This window comes from Oxyura jamaicensis, chromosome Z, assembly GCF_011077185.1.
Source record: "Oxyura jamaicensis isolate SHBP4307 breed ruddy duck chromosome Z, BPBGC_Ojam_1.0, whole genome shotgun sequence".
Taxonomy (NCBI): Eukaryota; Metazoa; Chordata; class Aves; order Anseriformes; family Anatidae; genus Oxyura; species Oxyura jamaicensis.
The window spans coordinates 82,154,480-82,167,436 of NC_048926.1; the positions used below are offsets into that span (position 1 = coordinate 82,154,480).

Below are 12,957 nucleotides of genomic sequence, written 5' to 3' on the forward strand. Positions count from 1 at the left end.
AAGACATGAAACTACTGCATTTTTATGACCACATGAAGTGTCAGGAGAACCATGCCCTCCTGCTTCTTCATTTTGTTTGAGACCCAGATAACACCTCCAGAATTAAGAAAACAACAATAGTAAGTTCACCAAGTCTAAAGAGTAAGATTTCAATTAGCTTGTTCCTACTAGATACTTTCTCCTTCCCTTGCAGGGTGACTTGCATGGTTGTGGCAAGGTGACTCAATGCAGTTGTCCCAGGCAGTATATTTTAGTAAGTGCTTGAGCTCCGGGCTCCAGGGTCAGTGGCGGTCATAGGCAGCAGCCGCTGCAGGTGGGGCTGCTCCACGGGCTGCAGCGCTGTAGTAGTAAGGAGAGCCTGGAAGAGAAGAGAGCACTGTGAAGAAGACGAAGGTGGAATGGTGCCAGCTTGCACCACACCAGCACAGGCAGCAGAGAGCTCCCCAGCCTGAGTTCAGACTCAGAGGAATAGAGGCTAGGTGATTAAAATAAAATTCACCGTCACAAATTCTTCGTGAGAATATTGCTGGAGCGGCTGTGCATTTCTGCTGGCTAGCAGAACCAGACACCTGGTTCCCTTCCTCCACCCAAAACATTCATTCCATTTACATCGCAAAAAGTGAATTACTTTTTAGAGCAGAAGGTTGAACTGTTCCAGCTACTAAAACATTACAGGACTCTGACTTCTCTGATGTTGGGTTTTTTTGTGCGTGTTTATTTTTCCCTCCTTTTTGAAGGATGCAGAGTTTGAACCCAAAGTATCCAACATGTTTTACTGGACTCAGAAATATTTTCCTTGTTTCTCAAGATACTTCTTTCAGGGAATAAACCCCTGGCTTTTGCTTAACCCTGGCAATGATGTTGAAGATCCAGAAAGAACAGTGAAATCCAGGCTCCTGCCAGTGCTACTGGATCTGCTTCTGTGATGACCACGCTGCACCGGCCTCTGTCTGGCCAGAGAAAGCCCTCTGTCATCTAATAAATTTGCCGAAGGGAGAAATTGTCTCGGAAAATATCGGTGCCTTTCTCTTTCACTTAGTAGTGAAACTGAATTCAGTGAAAGTGAATTTGAACTCAGAAATTATGTTACAACCACCTACAGTGAATAATGTCTTATCTAAAGAAGTATCAAGTGCTCCATACGGCGCTTCTGAAACAGGCATTGAGTCACAGGCTGATCAAATAAACGTGTGTTTTGTTTTTGGATTCAGTACATGTGTTACACATCTGAGTGAACTGTGCAGACTGATAAGTGCTCATCCAGTATGACAAGGCCTGAAAAATATTGATGATGGCTTTTCTGCCCTGCAGTGCTAAGCGCTAGGCTGGGTGATCACTGAAGGATCACCTGGAACCTGGACTGACTGCTGAAATAAGGAAGGGTGTTAGACTTCACTTGTATCTAGACATACACAAATTTGTCTAGACAATGCAAGGTATTTAATCAGTTCCATGTACACCAGAGAGGAAACCAGCTCTGATGTGGTGTAAGAAAAGAGTAAAACAGAAAATATTTCATAGTGCTATCAGTTCAGTCTCCAAGTCACCAGCAGAGTTTCACATTCGGGAAATGTAAGGCAGGCCACAGCGTGGAAGAAGCCCCTTGGAAGGATTCACAATCAGCACAATCTGCAGCTTCAGCAATGCGGAGGAGCTGACACTTCCAGGAGATGGTGGCAACACTAGTCCTCAGGTGGGCGTGTGGACAGTCAGCAAAGCAGCAGTGGAAGTGATGTCAGAGATGCATCTTCTGTCATTTGCTTCCCATCACAGACTCACAAATTCTGCTCTGGCAGGTCCACAGGCTGCCAAAGACCTTATACAGGCCCAGCGTACCACTGCTCCAGCCACACCACCTCCACAGCCACAACATATCATCTGCATGTGAGGTAACACCCTCCATGAGAGATAACACCAGAGCACAGGGCATGGAGGACCGCGGGGCCACCAGAGGTTGTGGAGGTAGCATGAAGGAGAACTCAGCGGCACACCTTGTGCCTTGGGCTTGCTTCCTCTCCTCTGCACACTCTGCCAAGAAGCCTGTGCAGTGGGACAAGGGGGTGTTTTTTGGCCTCCCCTCCTCTTTCATAGCCTCCATCTGAAGTCGGCCTTGCTTTTGGCTTTGCTGTTTACCTCAAAAAGGCCTGGCTCAAGGACTGCTGGTTCAAAAGCTCAAGAACAGCTAGAATCACATCACCGCCTCAAAGAGGAAGCCCATGGACATGTAGTGTTAACTATCAGCTCAGGATGGTGCTATAATTGCAACACGCAGGGTTTTCTTCACTTTCTGTCCAACGTGACCTGTCTGGGGTGCTCAGGCTCCAGAACTCAGCTCTTTGCTCTTCACAGTTCTGGTATGGAATGAGAAAGGCCAGCAAAATAAGTGCTGCTACCCAGGAAGGGAGCCCTGAGCAAAACAGCCCTACCAGCTTAAACTTCCCAAAGACAGCTTAAACACTTCCCAAAAGATTGCTGGATCCAACAGGATTCCACTAACATGCAAGCTCTCCTGAACACGTTGTCAGGAAGTTAGCTCAGGCTTTATCACCAGCCTGCTGCTGCCGATTTCCAAGCTGGTACAAGCCAATACATCCAAAAACGGAGCTCAGCCAGTATGTGCCATTGCATAGCACATACTCAGCACAGCCATGAAAAAGAAACTTCTTTCTCATGATCAGAGTCCTGCCAAAGCACATGATGCTCTTCCGCTGCATCCCTGACAGATCAGAAACTACAGAGCTTGGCTCTGGGAGCATGGCCTCTGCCACAGCCAGCGCTGCAGCAGCAGAGTTTGTCACATCTGGGAGGAGCTTTGTCCTCAGAGCTTCAACCACCCCAGCTCACGTGTCATGCAGACCTGCTGCAAAGGGATGAGTTTAAAGAAGGTACACCAAGTTTCAGGGCTGTGGCCTCAGCTGTCCAGAAGGGCAGCCCTATGTTTACCATGCATCAGAGGAATTCAGTACAGACAGTGAATTAACTGGCCAAGGTAAACAGTTGCAAAGGTGTTTGCAGAACTTGTACGTAGGAACTCATCACATCTAGATTTGTTAACTAAATTTAAGTATTTTAAGCAGCAATCAATAGAGGCAAGGGTAGATCACTTCAGAGAGTGCTCATGCTATTTAGCTTTATGTAAGTGTTGTGCTGACAGCCTTGCATTACCTGCAAGGGCACACAGCTGCTGTCCTGGCCTGGACTCTCGTCTTCTACGCACCTGACACTAGAGTAACAAATCCCAGCCTTGGGAATTGTGTTTCACAGAGGATAATATTGGACAACTTCACAAGAACAGTAAACGCCATTCTTGCAGCCACCCTAGATGGCTGTATACAGCCCAGCAAAATGGAAGCCTCTGGCTAAATAATGCAGTTTTAACTGAGAAAACTAAGCTCATAGAATCACTGAATCATAGAATATCCCGAGCTGGAAGGGACCCATAAGGATCATTGAGTCCAGCTCCCGGCACCACACAGGTCTACCCAAAAACTCAGACCACACGACCAAGAGCACAGTCCGAACGCTTCTTAAACTCCGGCAGGCTTGGTGCCCTGACTGCTGCCCTGGGGAGCCTGTTCCAGGGAAGAACCCTCTTGGTGATGAACCTCCTCCTGATATCAGGCCTGAACCTCCGCTGTCACAGCTTGACACCATTCCCTCGGGTCCTATCCCTGGTCACTAAAGAGGACAGTTCGGTGCCTTCCTCTCCACTCCCCCTCGTAAGGAAGCTGCAGGCCGCCATGAGGCCTCCCCTCAGCCTCCTCTCCTCCAGGCTGCACAGGCCCAGAGACCTCAGCCACTCCTCGTACGTCTTCCCCTCTAGGCCCTTCACCGTCTTCGTAGCCCTTTGCAGCTCACTGCTGCAAACTAAGCCATTCCCCAAACTTTGAAACTTGCCTGCAGTATAACTGATTTTTGGGGGGATGTTCAAAATGACAACAGGAGAAATTACACGTTTACCCACCAAGCAATACAGCAAAAGTGGCACAAAAGAGATCAGTGAACTGAAATGTCCACTCCATCCTAAACAGAGACAGCTTAGGCATGTTTTTGTTCCAGTATTTCCGTGCGAGTTGTCTCTGCTGCTACAGCATCCCAGGGTGAAAAAACTGCTAGGCTCTTGGAGATCCAGGTGAAACTACTGTGTTCACCCAGCAAGGGCACCAGGAGGACTGGAGCAAAGGACGGCAGCAATGCGTCTTTGATGCTTTCCAAAGGCCTTACACGTCTTCCGAGTTTCATTTCTCCAGTTTGCATTTCAGCAGTGAAATAAAAAGCTTGTATTTAAAGTGAAAAATGAAAACATCACAAAGCAATCACTCTTTCTCCCTGTCACCATACTACCATCCAGAATAGACTTGTCCATCCTTTTGTCATTATTCCTTTCTAATTCATATTATCATCAATTTACTTCTTGACACAGTCATTTCTGGTGCCTACTTGTTCTCTAATCCTTTCACAGAAACCCACAGAAGAACTGAATCTAATCCTAATTGACCAGCTTTAAGCCCTCCCCTCACAGGACACCGTGCCAGCACCATGACTTTGTAGGCAGCCCCGCGAGGAAACCCTCCCAGACAAGGCGCACGAACCACATCCGTGCGGGAGAAGGAGCAGCACATCAAGCAAAACCTGCCGCGAGCAGCATCAAGTTTAAAGCAATGAGAGGGAATGGTAAAGAAGTTATTGCAACAAGCCAGCATGAAATTGAATCGTTTTTCTTCATTAGACTGCCTTCCTGTTACCCACTTTTAGCATGTGCTTGTTGAGCAGACTCTAAACCGGCACGCCTGCCAGGCCTTGCAGACAGTGACGGACTGAGCCCTCAGCGCACGCACGCTTGCTTCCCGGCGTGTTTGTGTGCACGCCTCTGTGCACATCCCTGTATTATAGCAGCTCCAGGTCATTAGCAGCATGGTGGAGAAAAAAAAAACAAGACACCTTTTTCTCCACCTCTTCGTATTGCTTCCTGAGTTACACACGAGGACACCTGGCTACAGCCATGGAGATGGATGCGACACCAGCAGGCAGCGCTTGCCTTATCCCTCCTCCTGGCACAGCCCGCTAGGAAGCCGGGGCTTGCCATCACTCCTGCTGCAGTCAGGGATGGACGAGTCATGGCAGGACATGCAGCAAAGGCTGGCTGTGTCCACGCTGCAGAGCTAGGTGTTGGTCCTACTGGGGCTGATGGCAGGACAGAAGAGTGGGAAGAGGCCACAGAGCTGCAGCAGTGAAGGGATTTCTTCTTTTGCCCCTGCTTCTCCTGACCTCTCTGGGGGACCGTAGGCTGGTTCTCTCCCCCTCCACAAGAGCTATAGACCACAGTGTTTCAGATTGCCCCAGAGAGAAAGGTGCACGGTCACCCTTCTGCGTCAGTTCACGTGCTAGCCGGAGCAGATGTGGGTGGGTTGCCTGGTGCAAAAGGAGCAGCAAGCACAGAGCAGGCACAGAACCAAGAGCAAGCAGCTGGTTCTCTGGTGGGCCATACAGCTGCTCTGTGCCTCGTGCATGCCTCCCCAGCGCATGGTCCTACCTCACAGTGGAGAAACTGTCTCACTCCTCTCACTGCTGCTCCACGTTCACACAAAACCAGGGACTAATGACCCAAGTCTTTATACTATTCTTAGCATTTTTTATTCCTATTCTCCTTATTCCTCCTCCCAAACCATTTTTCAGCCCAAGTATCCTTTTTGCTGGCACTTGCAAATCACTGCATCTCTCTTTTAAATTCTTCTTTCACAGATTTGAGCTTGGTGTGATTGCTGCAGTGCAATTCTTCCTTGCCAGAACAGGGAATTAATTGAACATAGGTGCTGTTAAGTGCTTAGAGTATTACAATTTCATCTTGGTGAAGGGAGAGGGACTTAGTAAAACAAACTGTGTCAGTCCATGTACCAGTCCTGATTAATTTTGTCAAGGTTTCTGCTTTGAGGCTGATACTGCCAGAGCTTGCTCTCAGGAGAGAATTAGTAAATGTACTCACGTATACTGAGAAGAGTGGAAGTATCCTGGATACAGTTTAAATTAACCTCCTCTCTACTGTAGGTGCTCAAACTCGTAACACAGAGCCTTCTGAGTGTGCAAGGAGACTTGGAGCAGGCATTCAAGGCTCTGCAACAGATTCTTACTTGCCCTGAAGTACCAGTGCTTATAGTGGGCATCTTGGCGCAAGAATGGGGTGCTAGATCAGGCTCCCAAGGATAACAGGACGGAACGGATAACTGGGCTCTCTGTATGATACAGGAGACCTACAGACAACAGCCAACCATGGACATGTTCTGTCTTAGGTTGTGTGGCTGCATCTGGACTTTGCAGTGTCTCTTGGAGCAGCTGCTTACTGGCCTTGCCATCCAGCACAGTGTTGGCACAGGCAAGAGCTCTGTGCTGCAGTTAGGTCAAGGACTTTTGCAATCCCCAGTGTGGCATCATGTGGACTCCCAGTAAATGCCTTTTCAAACTTAACACCATTTTGCTTTTGGTGCTCTTCTGACAAAAAAAAAAAAAAAAAAAAAAAAAAAAAGGGAATCTCAAAGGTTCAGCCCAGTTGAGACCTCACTGCTACAGTTCTCACGCTGTGACCATAGACAGGTAATACCTGAGCACCACAGAGAGCTACGAAGTATGCCAGATCTTAACCAGCTCAGCAATGCCTACACTGATGACAGGAGCAAAGTGGAGCAGATATTTTAAACCGTCATTGGTCAGACAAGGGAATTCCTCCTCCAAAGGAAACTCCAGCACTCCCAGCTTTGTGATCATGCTAAAGGAGCAGTAAATTCTTCCCAAGGACTTGCTGCAGAACAAATATTCCCATTTCTTTTTATTTCCAACACATCAAAACCTTTCAGTCTCATCGTTCCCATTCAGTGTGTCACAGCGCACTCATAACATTATGTGGCAGTGACTGGCAGTGTACTTACTGAAACACACCATTCTGAAAATATCAAAAGGAAATGCTTCATATGGGATAAAAACAAGGAATCTAAAAGTATTTGTTTTAGCAACTCCTGATAGCAAAAAATTATGATTGTATTTATACTGTGCAACATTTCAGTTTCAATAAAGCTGTAGTTTCCAAAGGAAAATGGTAGCATTCAAATCTTTTTGCCCTTGCCTCCTTTAAACACACATTCGCAGCATGCTACTGAATAAATACTGCTGTATAAACTCTCACTGGCTTGAGACGTGAGCCTTACAGTCCATTCACTTTAAGGTGGGAAGCACGCACTCATTCCAGCTGTGGTCCCCTCACATATTCAAAGAAGAGAAAGAATTTGCCCCCAGAAGTTTATCATCCAGAAAGAAAACAAGGAAAAAGAAGCAAGTCCTCTCCTGCACCAGTGGCAATTTGCAGAGTGGCAAAAGCCACTCTGGTTATGTAGAAGGGAGGGCTTTTAGTTGGGTTTTCACTGAAAATCCTGCTGGTTTCTTCACAGGTTTGCAGGCAAAATTAGAAGCCATGCTGGCTTCCAAGGCCTCCCTTCAGCAGTAGGTTAAAGCACCTCATCTGCTTCCAAAACCAGAAACTAGGAAATCACTGCATGCCCTCTTCTACTGGCTACATCAGCTTCCTTCATGCAGCCAAACCAAAGCCTTGCAGGCACTCCTGGCTGTGGCCATGGTAACTACAGGTTTAAGCACAGGGACTCCCCTGGCTTTGTACAGCCATGCCCATCTATATTAGCTGAAGATCTGTTCTCTGATTTATGATGGAAGCGCTAACAAACCCTTAAATGTGGCACAGCAAATAGCAGTAGTATACCAGCACCATGGCATGAGAGGCAGAGGCTGTCTATTGCTCCCGAAGGATTTGTTTAAGGACAAGAACTATGATGAATACAGCCTGGGTGGCTCAATTACATGGGGACTCAATTACTTAAAACAAAGAAACTGGATGAAAAAAAGAAGACAAAAATTCAAAATTATTTCTCTGCTGGAGGTCACATATAACAGCCCTGTCATCCATAAATCTGGAAGTCTCTAAGGCATGCTATTCCTGTGTTGAGAGATGACAATTAATTGGTATTTTACTTACCTCATCCATGCAAATTATGCAGGGAAAAATTCTAATTACTGCATGCTACATGTGTACAAGGTCAAAGTGGGCCAGCTTTTGACAGTGGTGTAAAATGGATTATGTTTATGCTTCACATGAGGGCCATGATCCTGCATGAGCCACAGGGCTCCTGCCCCCCACCGTTTATGAGAGCCCATGCAGGCGTCAGTGAGATTGCACTGGCACAACAGTCCTTTTCAGAAGAAAAGCTAGATTTGGCAAATTGAAGAGCATACACAACACGAGGGCCAGGAGAAAGGCAAAGGGCTGGAACTGGTAAGAAAACCACAGCGCAGAGAGCGGTGGGGCTCACATTCCTCTGCAAGAGACACAGCATCTTTCTGAAGCAGGTGTCCCAATAAAACACCACTAGTTTTGTACAAATAGGGTTCCTTGCCCTCAAGAAATGGGCATCCAGTCTTCCAACAATGCCTTGTGTTTGTCAAATGATTTTATGGAGCAGAAGTAGGAAGACAAGAGGTTTTGGCGTGGGGCTTCCTGCTGGCAAGAGGAACTAAGAGCATCATCATGCCCCAACAATGATCTGCAGCCATGCACCAGGGAAGAGCACTGGGATGTAGGACAGGACATGCACCAGGACATGCATTCTGCCTCCCCTGGTGGGGGATAATTGCCTCCAGCTTATGAATGAGCCACAGCTAGCAACGCACCCTCAAGGGAGGGGCAGCAACTTACCAAGAAGTCCAGGATTGGGAAACCTCCAGGAATCATTGTACGTTGAGTATTGCGGATGGCTGTATGGGCTCCCAGAAAACTCACTCCCTAAATAAAAGGGAAACAAGAAAAAAGAGACAAAAGATCGTTTGATTTAAGACTGCAGTTGTTCGTGTGGGAAAGGAACTATTCAGTATGTGCTAGACTCTAGTGAAGGCTCTCATAAATTGCCTCTCTGAAGAAGGGCAATATGGATGGCCAAATTATTAAATGAATGGGAACAGTCACAACAGAAAGAATTACTGTTACTTCCTCGTGAGCCTCTGCTTTCCCCATGTTTGTTCCCTTCACGTCATCTCCTGTTTCACACCTCAGCTGCAAGCTCATCGGTGCAGTGCTCATAATGGAGCTCTCACCCTGGGCAGGGCACCCAGCTCCAGCACCACAAAAATACAGGTTCTCCTGCTCTCCTTCTACCTTTCTTCCTTCTTTCTTTCTCCCTCTCAGGTACACAAATACATATAAAACAGCACAGCAGGAGAAATTTTCCTGTGCTAAGTGGTGGAGAAGGCTGCCAGGCTGAAGAAGGAAGACGCGGTCTGCAGCCTTCTGCTGTTCTGGCCCTTGGCTACGGCACGGCTTCTGCACCGCACGCAGGGCCTGCCTTTACCCAGCCATGCAGCAGAGCCACAGCACCAGCCCCTGACAGCAACGTCCCACCAACCTGCTGGCACAAGTGGCAAACCTGCCCCGGGCTCACAGCCCCGGTGCCAGGACCACTACACCAACAGCCCAAGGAGGGCTCCCAACATCTTTATGAACAGCAGCTTCACCCTGCACTGAAGCAGTGAAGCCCAGAACAAACCAGTTCTTGCTTTATTTTATTTTATTTTATTTTATTTTTATTTATTTTATTTATTATTTTTTTACAAGCCTTATGTGTCGTTGTTTCTCCCTACCTCTATTTACTGATGTGGAGAGTACCAACTACAGACAGGTCATCCGCCATCTCCGTGGGTAGACCCGCACCTTGCCTTGAGCAGCAGGCACTGGCTTTGCAGGCCAGGAAGGCAGGACAGACAGACCATGGCTCTGGCCCAGCATTTTTCTTGAGTTTACCTGTGCCTCCTCCAGCTGTTACACACTGGTTGGCCAAGGCACTTTTGCAGGAGCACAAGCAGAAAATAAAGATCTGTACAGCTGCAGGTGGGACCATTAAATGCCCATTCTGTTAAGTGCCAGTTGTGTTTCAACCACATTTCTACAGAAGTTCAGAGCAGGTTTTCATTACTACCTCTAAGAAATGGTATTCGTTCTAGGAGCCATGGAAAATATAACTGTTCCCAAATCCTTCTATGTGGTGCAATACATGTATGCTTATTTACATTTCCTCCCTAGTGCTTGTCCTGGATCATAGACAACTTTAGTACCCGACCACTACCTCCATTCAGTACTCACCCTTGTTGGCTAAAAAAACAAGGCACAGAGAAGGCAGCAGAGCCAGAAGCAGGAACCAGAAGGTCCCAGAAGCACTGGCAAGGATGTCTCCACTGCCTTTTGCTAGCTAGCAAGCAAGCTTCCTCCTGCAGGACACAAATACTGCTGCAGCCACTTTTATCCAGGAAAAGCCAGGAAAAAAAAAAAAAAAAAAAAACCTCTGGTCACTTCTTCTGTCTCTCTGCTGCACCTGAGACTGTTTTCTCAGCCAGATGCTTCCTCTGCTTTTCTTGTGTTCCACCGGGCCTCTGACTCAGCTCTGTTCCTGTGGCATTTCCTGAAGCCTATGGGTGGCAAACTGCTCATTATCTTAACAGTTGAGTAATATCATCTTTTCCAGCCCTTGAAGGCTCAAGCCCAATTTCTCCTTCCAAGTGTGTGCCGCACAAAGACCCCTTCATTGGAGTGGGGGATTGAGAGCCCCCTTCAGCAGAGCGGGGGATCGAGGCGGGCAGGGCTTTTTTTCGGCCTCGAGGCTGCTTGAAGCAGCCGAGGGAGCCGCCAGGGCCCAGGAGCCCTCACGAGGGAGGCTGACGAGGTGTCGGCGGAGCCAGCAGTGCCCACTCCCTGACCATGCAAAGGCCGCCCCTAGGGAGCGCGAGCCCCTCTTATTTAACAGGTTTGAGGGCCTAGAACACGACAGTCAGAACAACGATGTAGGTGTCCCAGTTGGAGAGGGTGCCCAAGGCAAGGCAACCTACCTCCCGCATTGCTACATCTTCTGCCAAAAGAGAAAGAAGGGTTATTGTCATGGGGGGCTCCCTTCTGAAAGGGACAGAGGGCCCGATATGCCGACCGGACCTAGCCCACAGGGAAGTCTGTTGCCTCCCTGGGGCTCAGGTGAGAGACTTGGCTAAGAAAGTCAAGCGCCTGGTACGGCCCAACTACTAACCGCCACTGGTCTTTCAGGCTGGTAATGACAAGGTAGCAACGAGAAGTCCAAGAGCGATCAAAAGGGACTTTAGGCCTTTGAGGTGACTACTTAAAAGGTCAGGAGCACCGGTTGTCTTTGCCTCTGTCCTTCTGATAGGGGGGATCAATGCTGACAAGCAGACTCATCACATTAACACGTGGCTTCGGGACTGCTGCAACCAGCAGAACTTTGGGTATTTTGATCATGGGGAGGTCTACGTGACACCAGGCCTGCTGGCACCAGATGGGACGTGCCTCTCTCAGAGAGGGGTGAAGATTTTTGCTCAGGAGTTGGCAGGGCTGGTAGATAGGGCTTTAAACTAGAGTTGAAGGGGGAAAGGGATAAAAGGAGGCACAGCGGTGATGAGCTAAGGGATGGTGTGCTAGAATCAGAGGGACCATGTGCTAGTGAGGTCCTTTGGTTGGCTCCACAAGGTGCTGCGTGTAGGGAGGTGCATTTGAATTGCTTGTACACAAACGCACGCAGTATGAGGAATGAAATGGATGAGCTAGAAGTCTTGGCCCAGTCCCACAGCTATGACATCATCGGCATAAGCAAAACCTGGTGGGATGAGTCCTGTGGCTGGTGTGCTGCTATAGATGGTTACAGGCTCTTCAGGAGGGACAGGCAGGGTAGGCGAGGTGGCGGGGTGGCGATGTATGTGAAGCAGGGGCTGGACTGTGTGGAACTTCAAGCTGGCGATGGCAAAGTTGAGAGCCTCTGGGTAAGGATTAAGGGACGAACAAATAAAGGGGATGTCATTGTGGGAGTCTATTACAGACCACCTGGCCAGGACGACAACACCGATGAATTATTCTTTGCAGAAATAAGAGATGCCTCGAGATCAACTCCCCTTGTCCTTATGGGGGATTTCAACTTGCCAGACGTCGACTGGGATCACCACACGGCTGACATGAGCAAGTCCAGGAGGTTCGTAAAGCACCTAGATGATAACTTCTTGGTGCAGCTGTTAAGGGAGCCAACTAGGAATGGTGCCCTCCTAGATGTGCTGCTGGAGAACAGAGAGGGTCTTGTGGGAGACATGGCAATTGGCGGCCATCTCGGTCATAGTGACCATGAAGTGGTTGAGTTTAGAATTTATGGTGACAGAAGGAAAACTGCCACCAAAACGTCAGCAAAGGATATGGCGAAAGCAGACTTCAGGCTGCTCAGGGAACTAGTCAGCAAGGTCCCCTGGGAAAATGCTTTTGAAGGCATTGGCATCCATCTATGCTGGTCAATCTTTAAGCACTGCCTCCTAAAAGCACAAGATCAGGCAATTCCAAAATATCAGAAGTCAGGCAGGTGGGGCAGGAGGCCGGCCTGGCTGACCAGGGATCTTCTACTGGAGCTTAGGCAAAAAAATAAAGTGTACAGCTGCTGGAAGGAGGGCCAGGCGAGGAGGAAGGAATACAGGGATGCTGTTCATGTTTGTAGGGAGAAAAAGTGTGTGGCCAAAGCCCAACCAGAGTTGAAGCTGGCCATGGCTGAGGGAGACAATAAAAAGGGTTGTTGTTTTTTTTTTTGATACGTGAACAGAAAAAGGAGAACCAAAGAAAATATAGGTCCGCTACTTGATGAGGAAAGTCTCCTTACAGACAATGACATAGGCAAAGCAGAGACGTTTAATGCCTTCTTCACCCATGTCTTCAATGCTGATGATGGGCTTCGGGACCCAGGGTGCCCTGAGATGGAGGACCATGATGGAGGGAATGATAAACTCCCAACCAACCCTGAACATGTGTGGGATTTGCTGCTGCACCTGGATCCATACAAGTCCATGGGTCCGGATGGGATTCATCCCAGGGTGCTTAAA

At 48.3% G+C, this 12,957-nt stretch overlaps 1 protein-coding gene across 1 annotated transcript in view; it reads right to left on the reverse strand.

The window, feature by feature from the left end:
- Positions 1-253: 253 nt before the first annotated feature.
- Positions 254-12,957, reverse strand: part of PAX5 (paired box 5) — a gene marked incomplete at its 5' end in the record, with an annotated part of 116,034 nt that continues 103,330 nt past the window's right edge. The window contains 2 exons of the mRNA XM_035310784.1: positions 254-358; positions 8,753-8,839. Of these exons, the coding sequence (XP_035166675.1) occupies positions 282-358; positions 8,753-8,839 (164 nt within the window). The remainder of the gene's footprint in view (positions 359-8,752; positions 8,840-12,957) is intronic.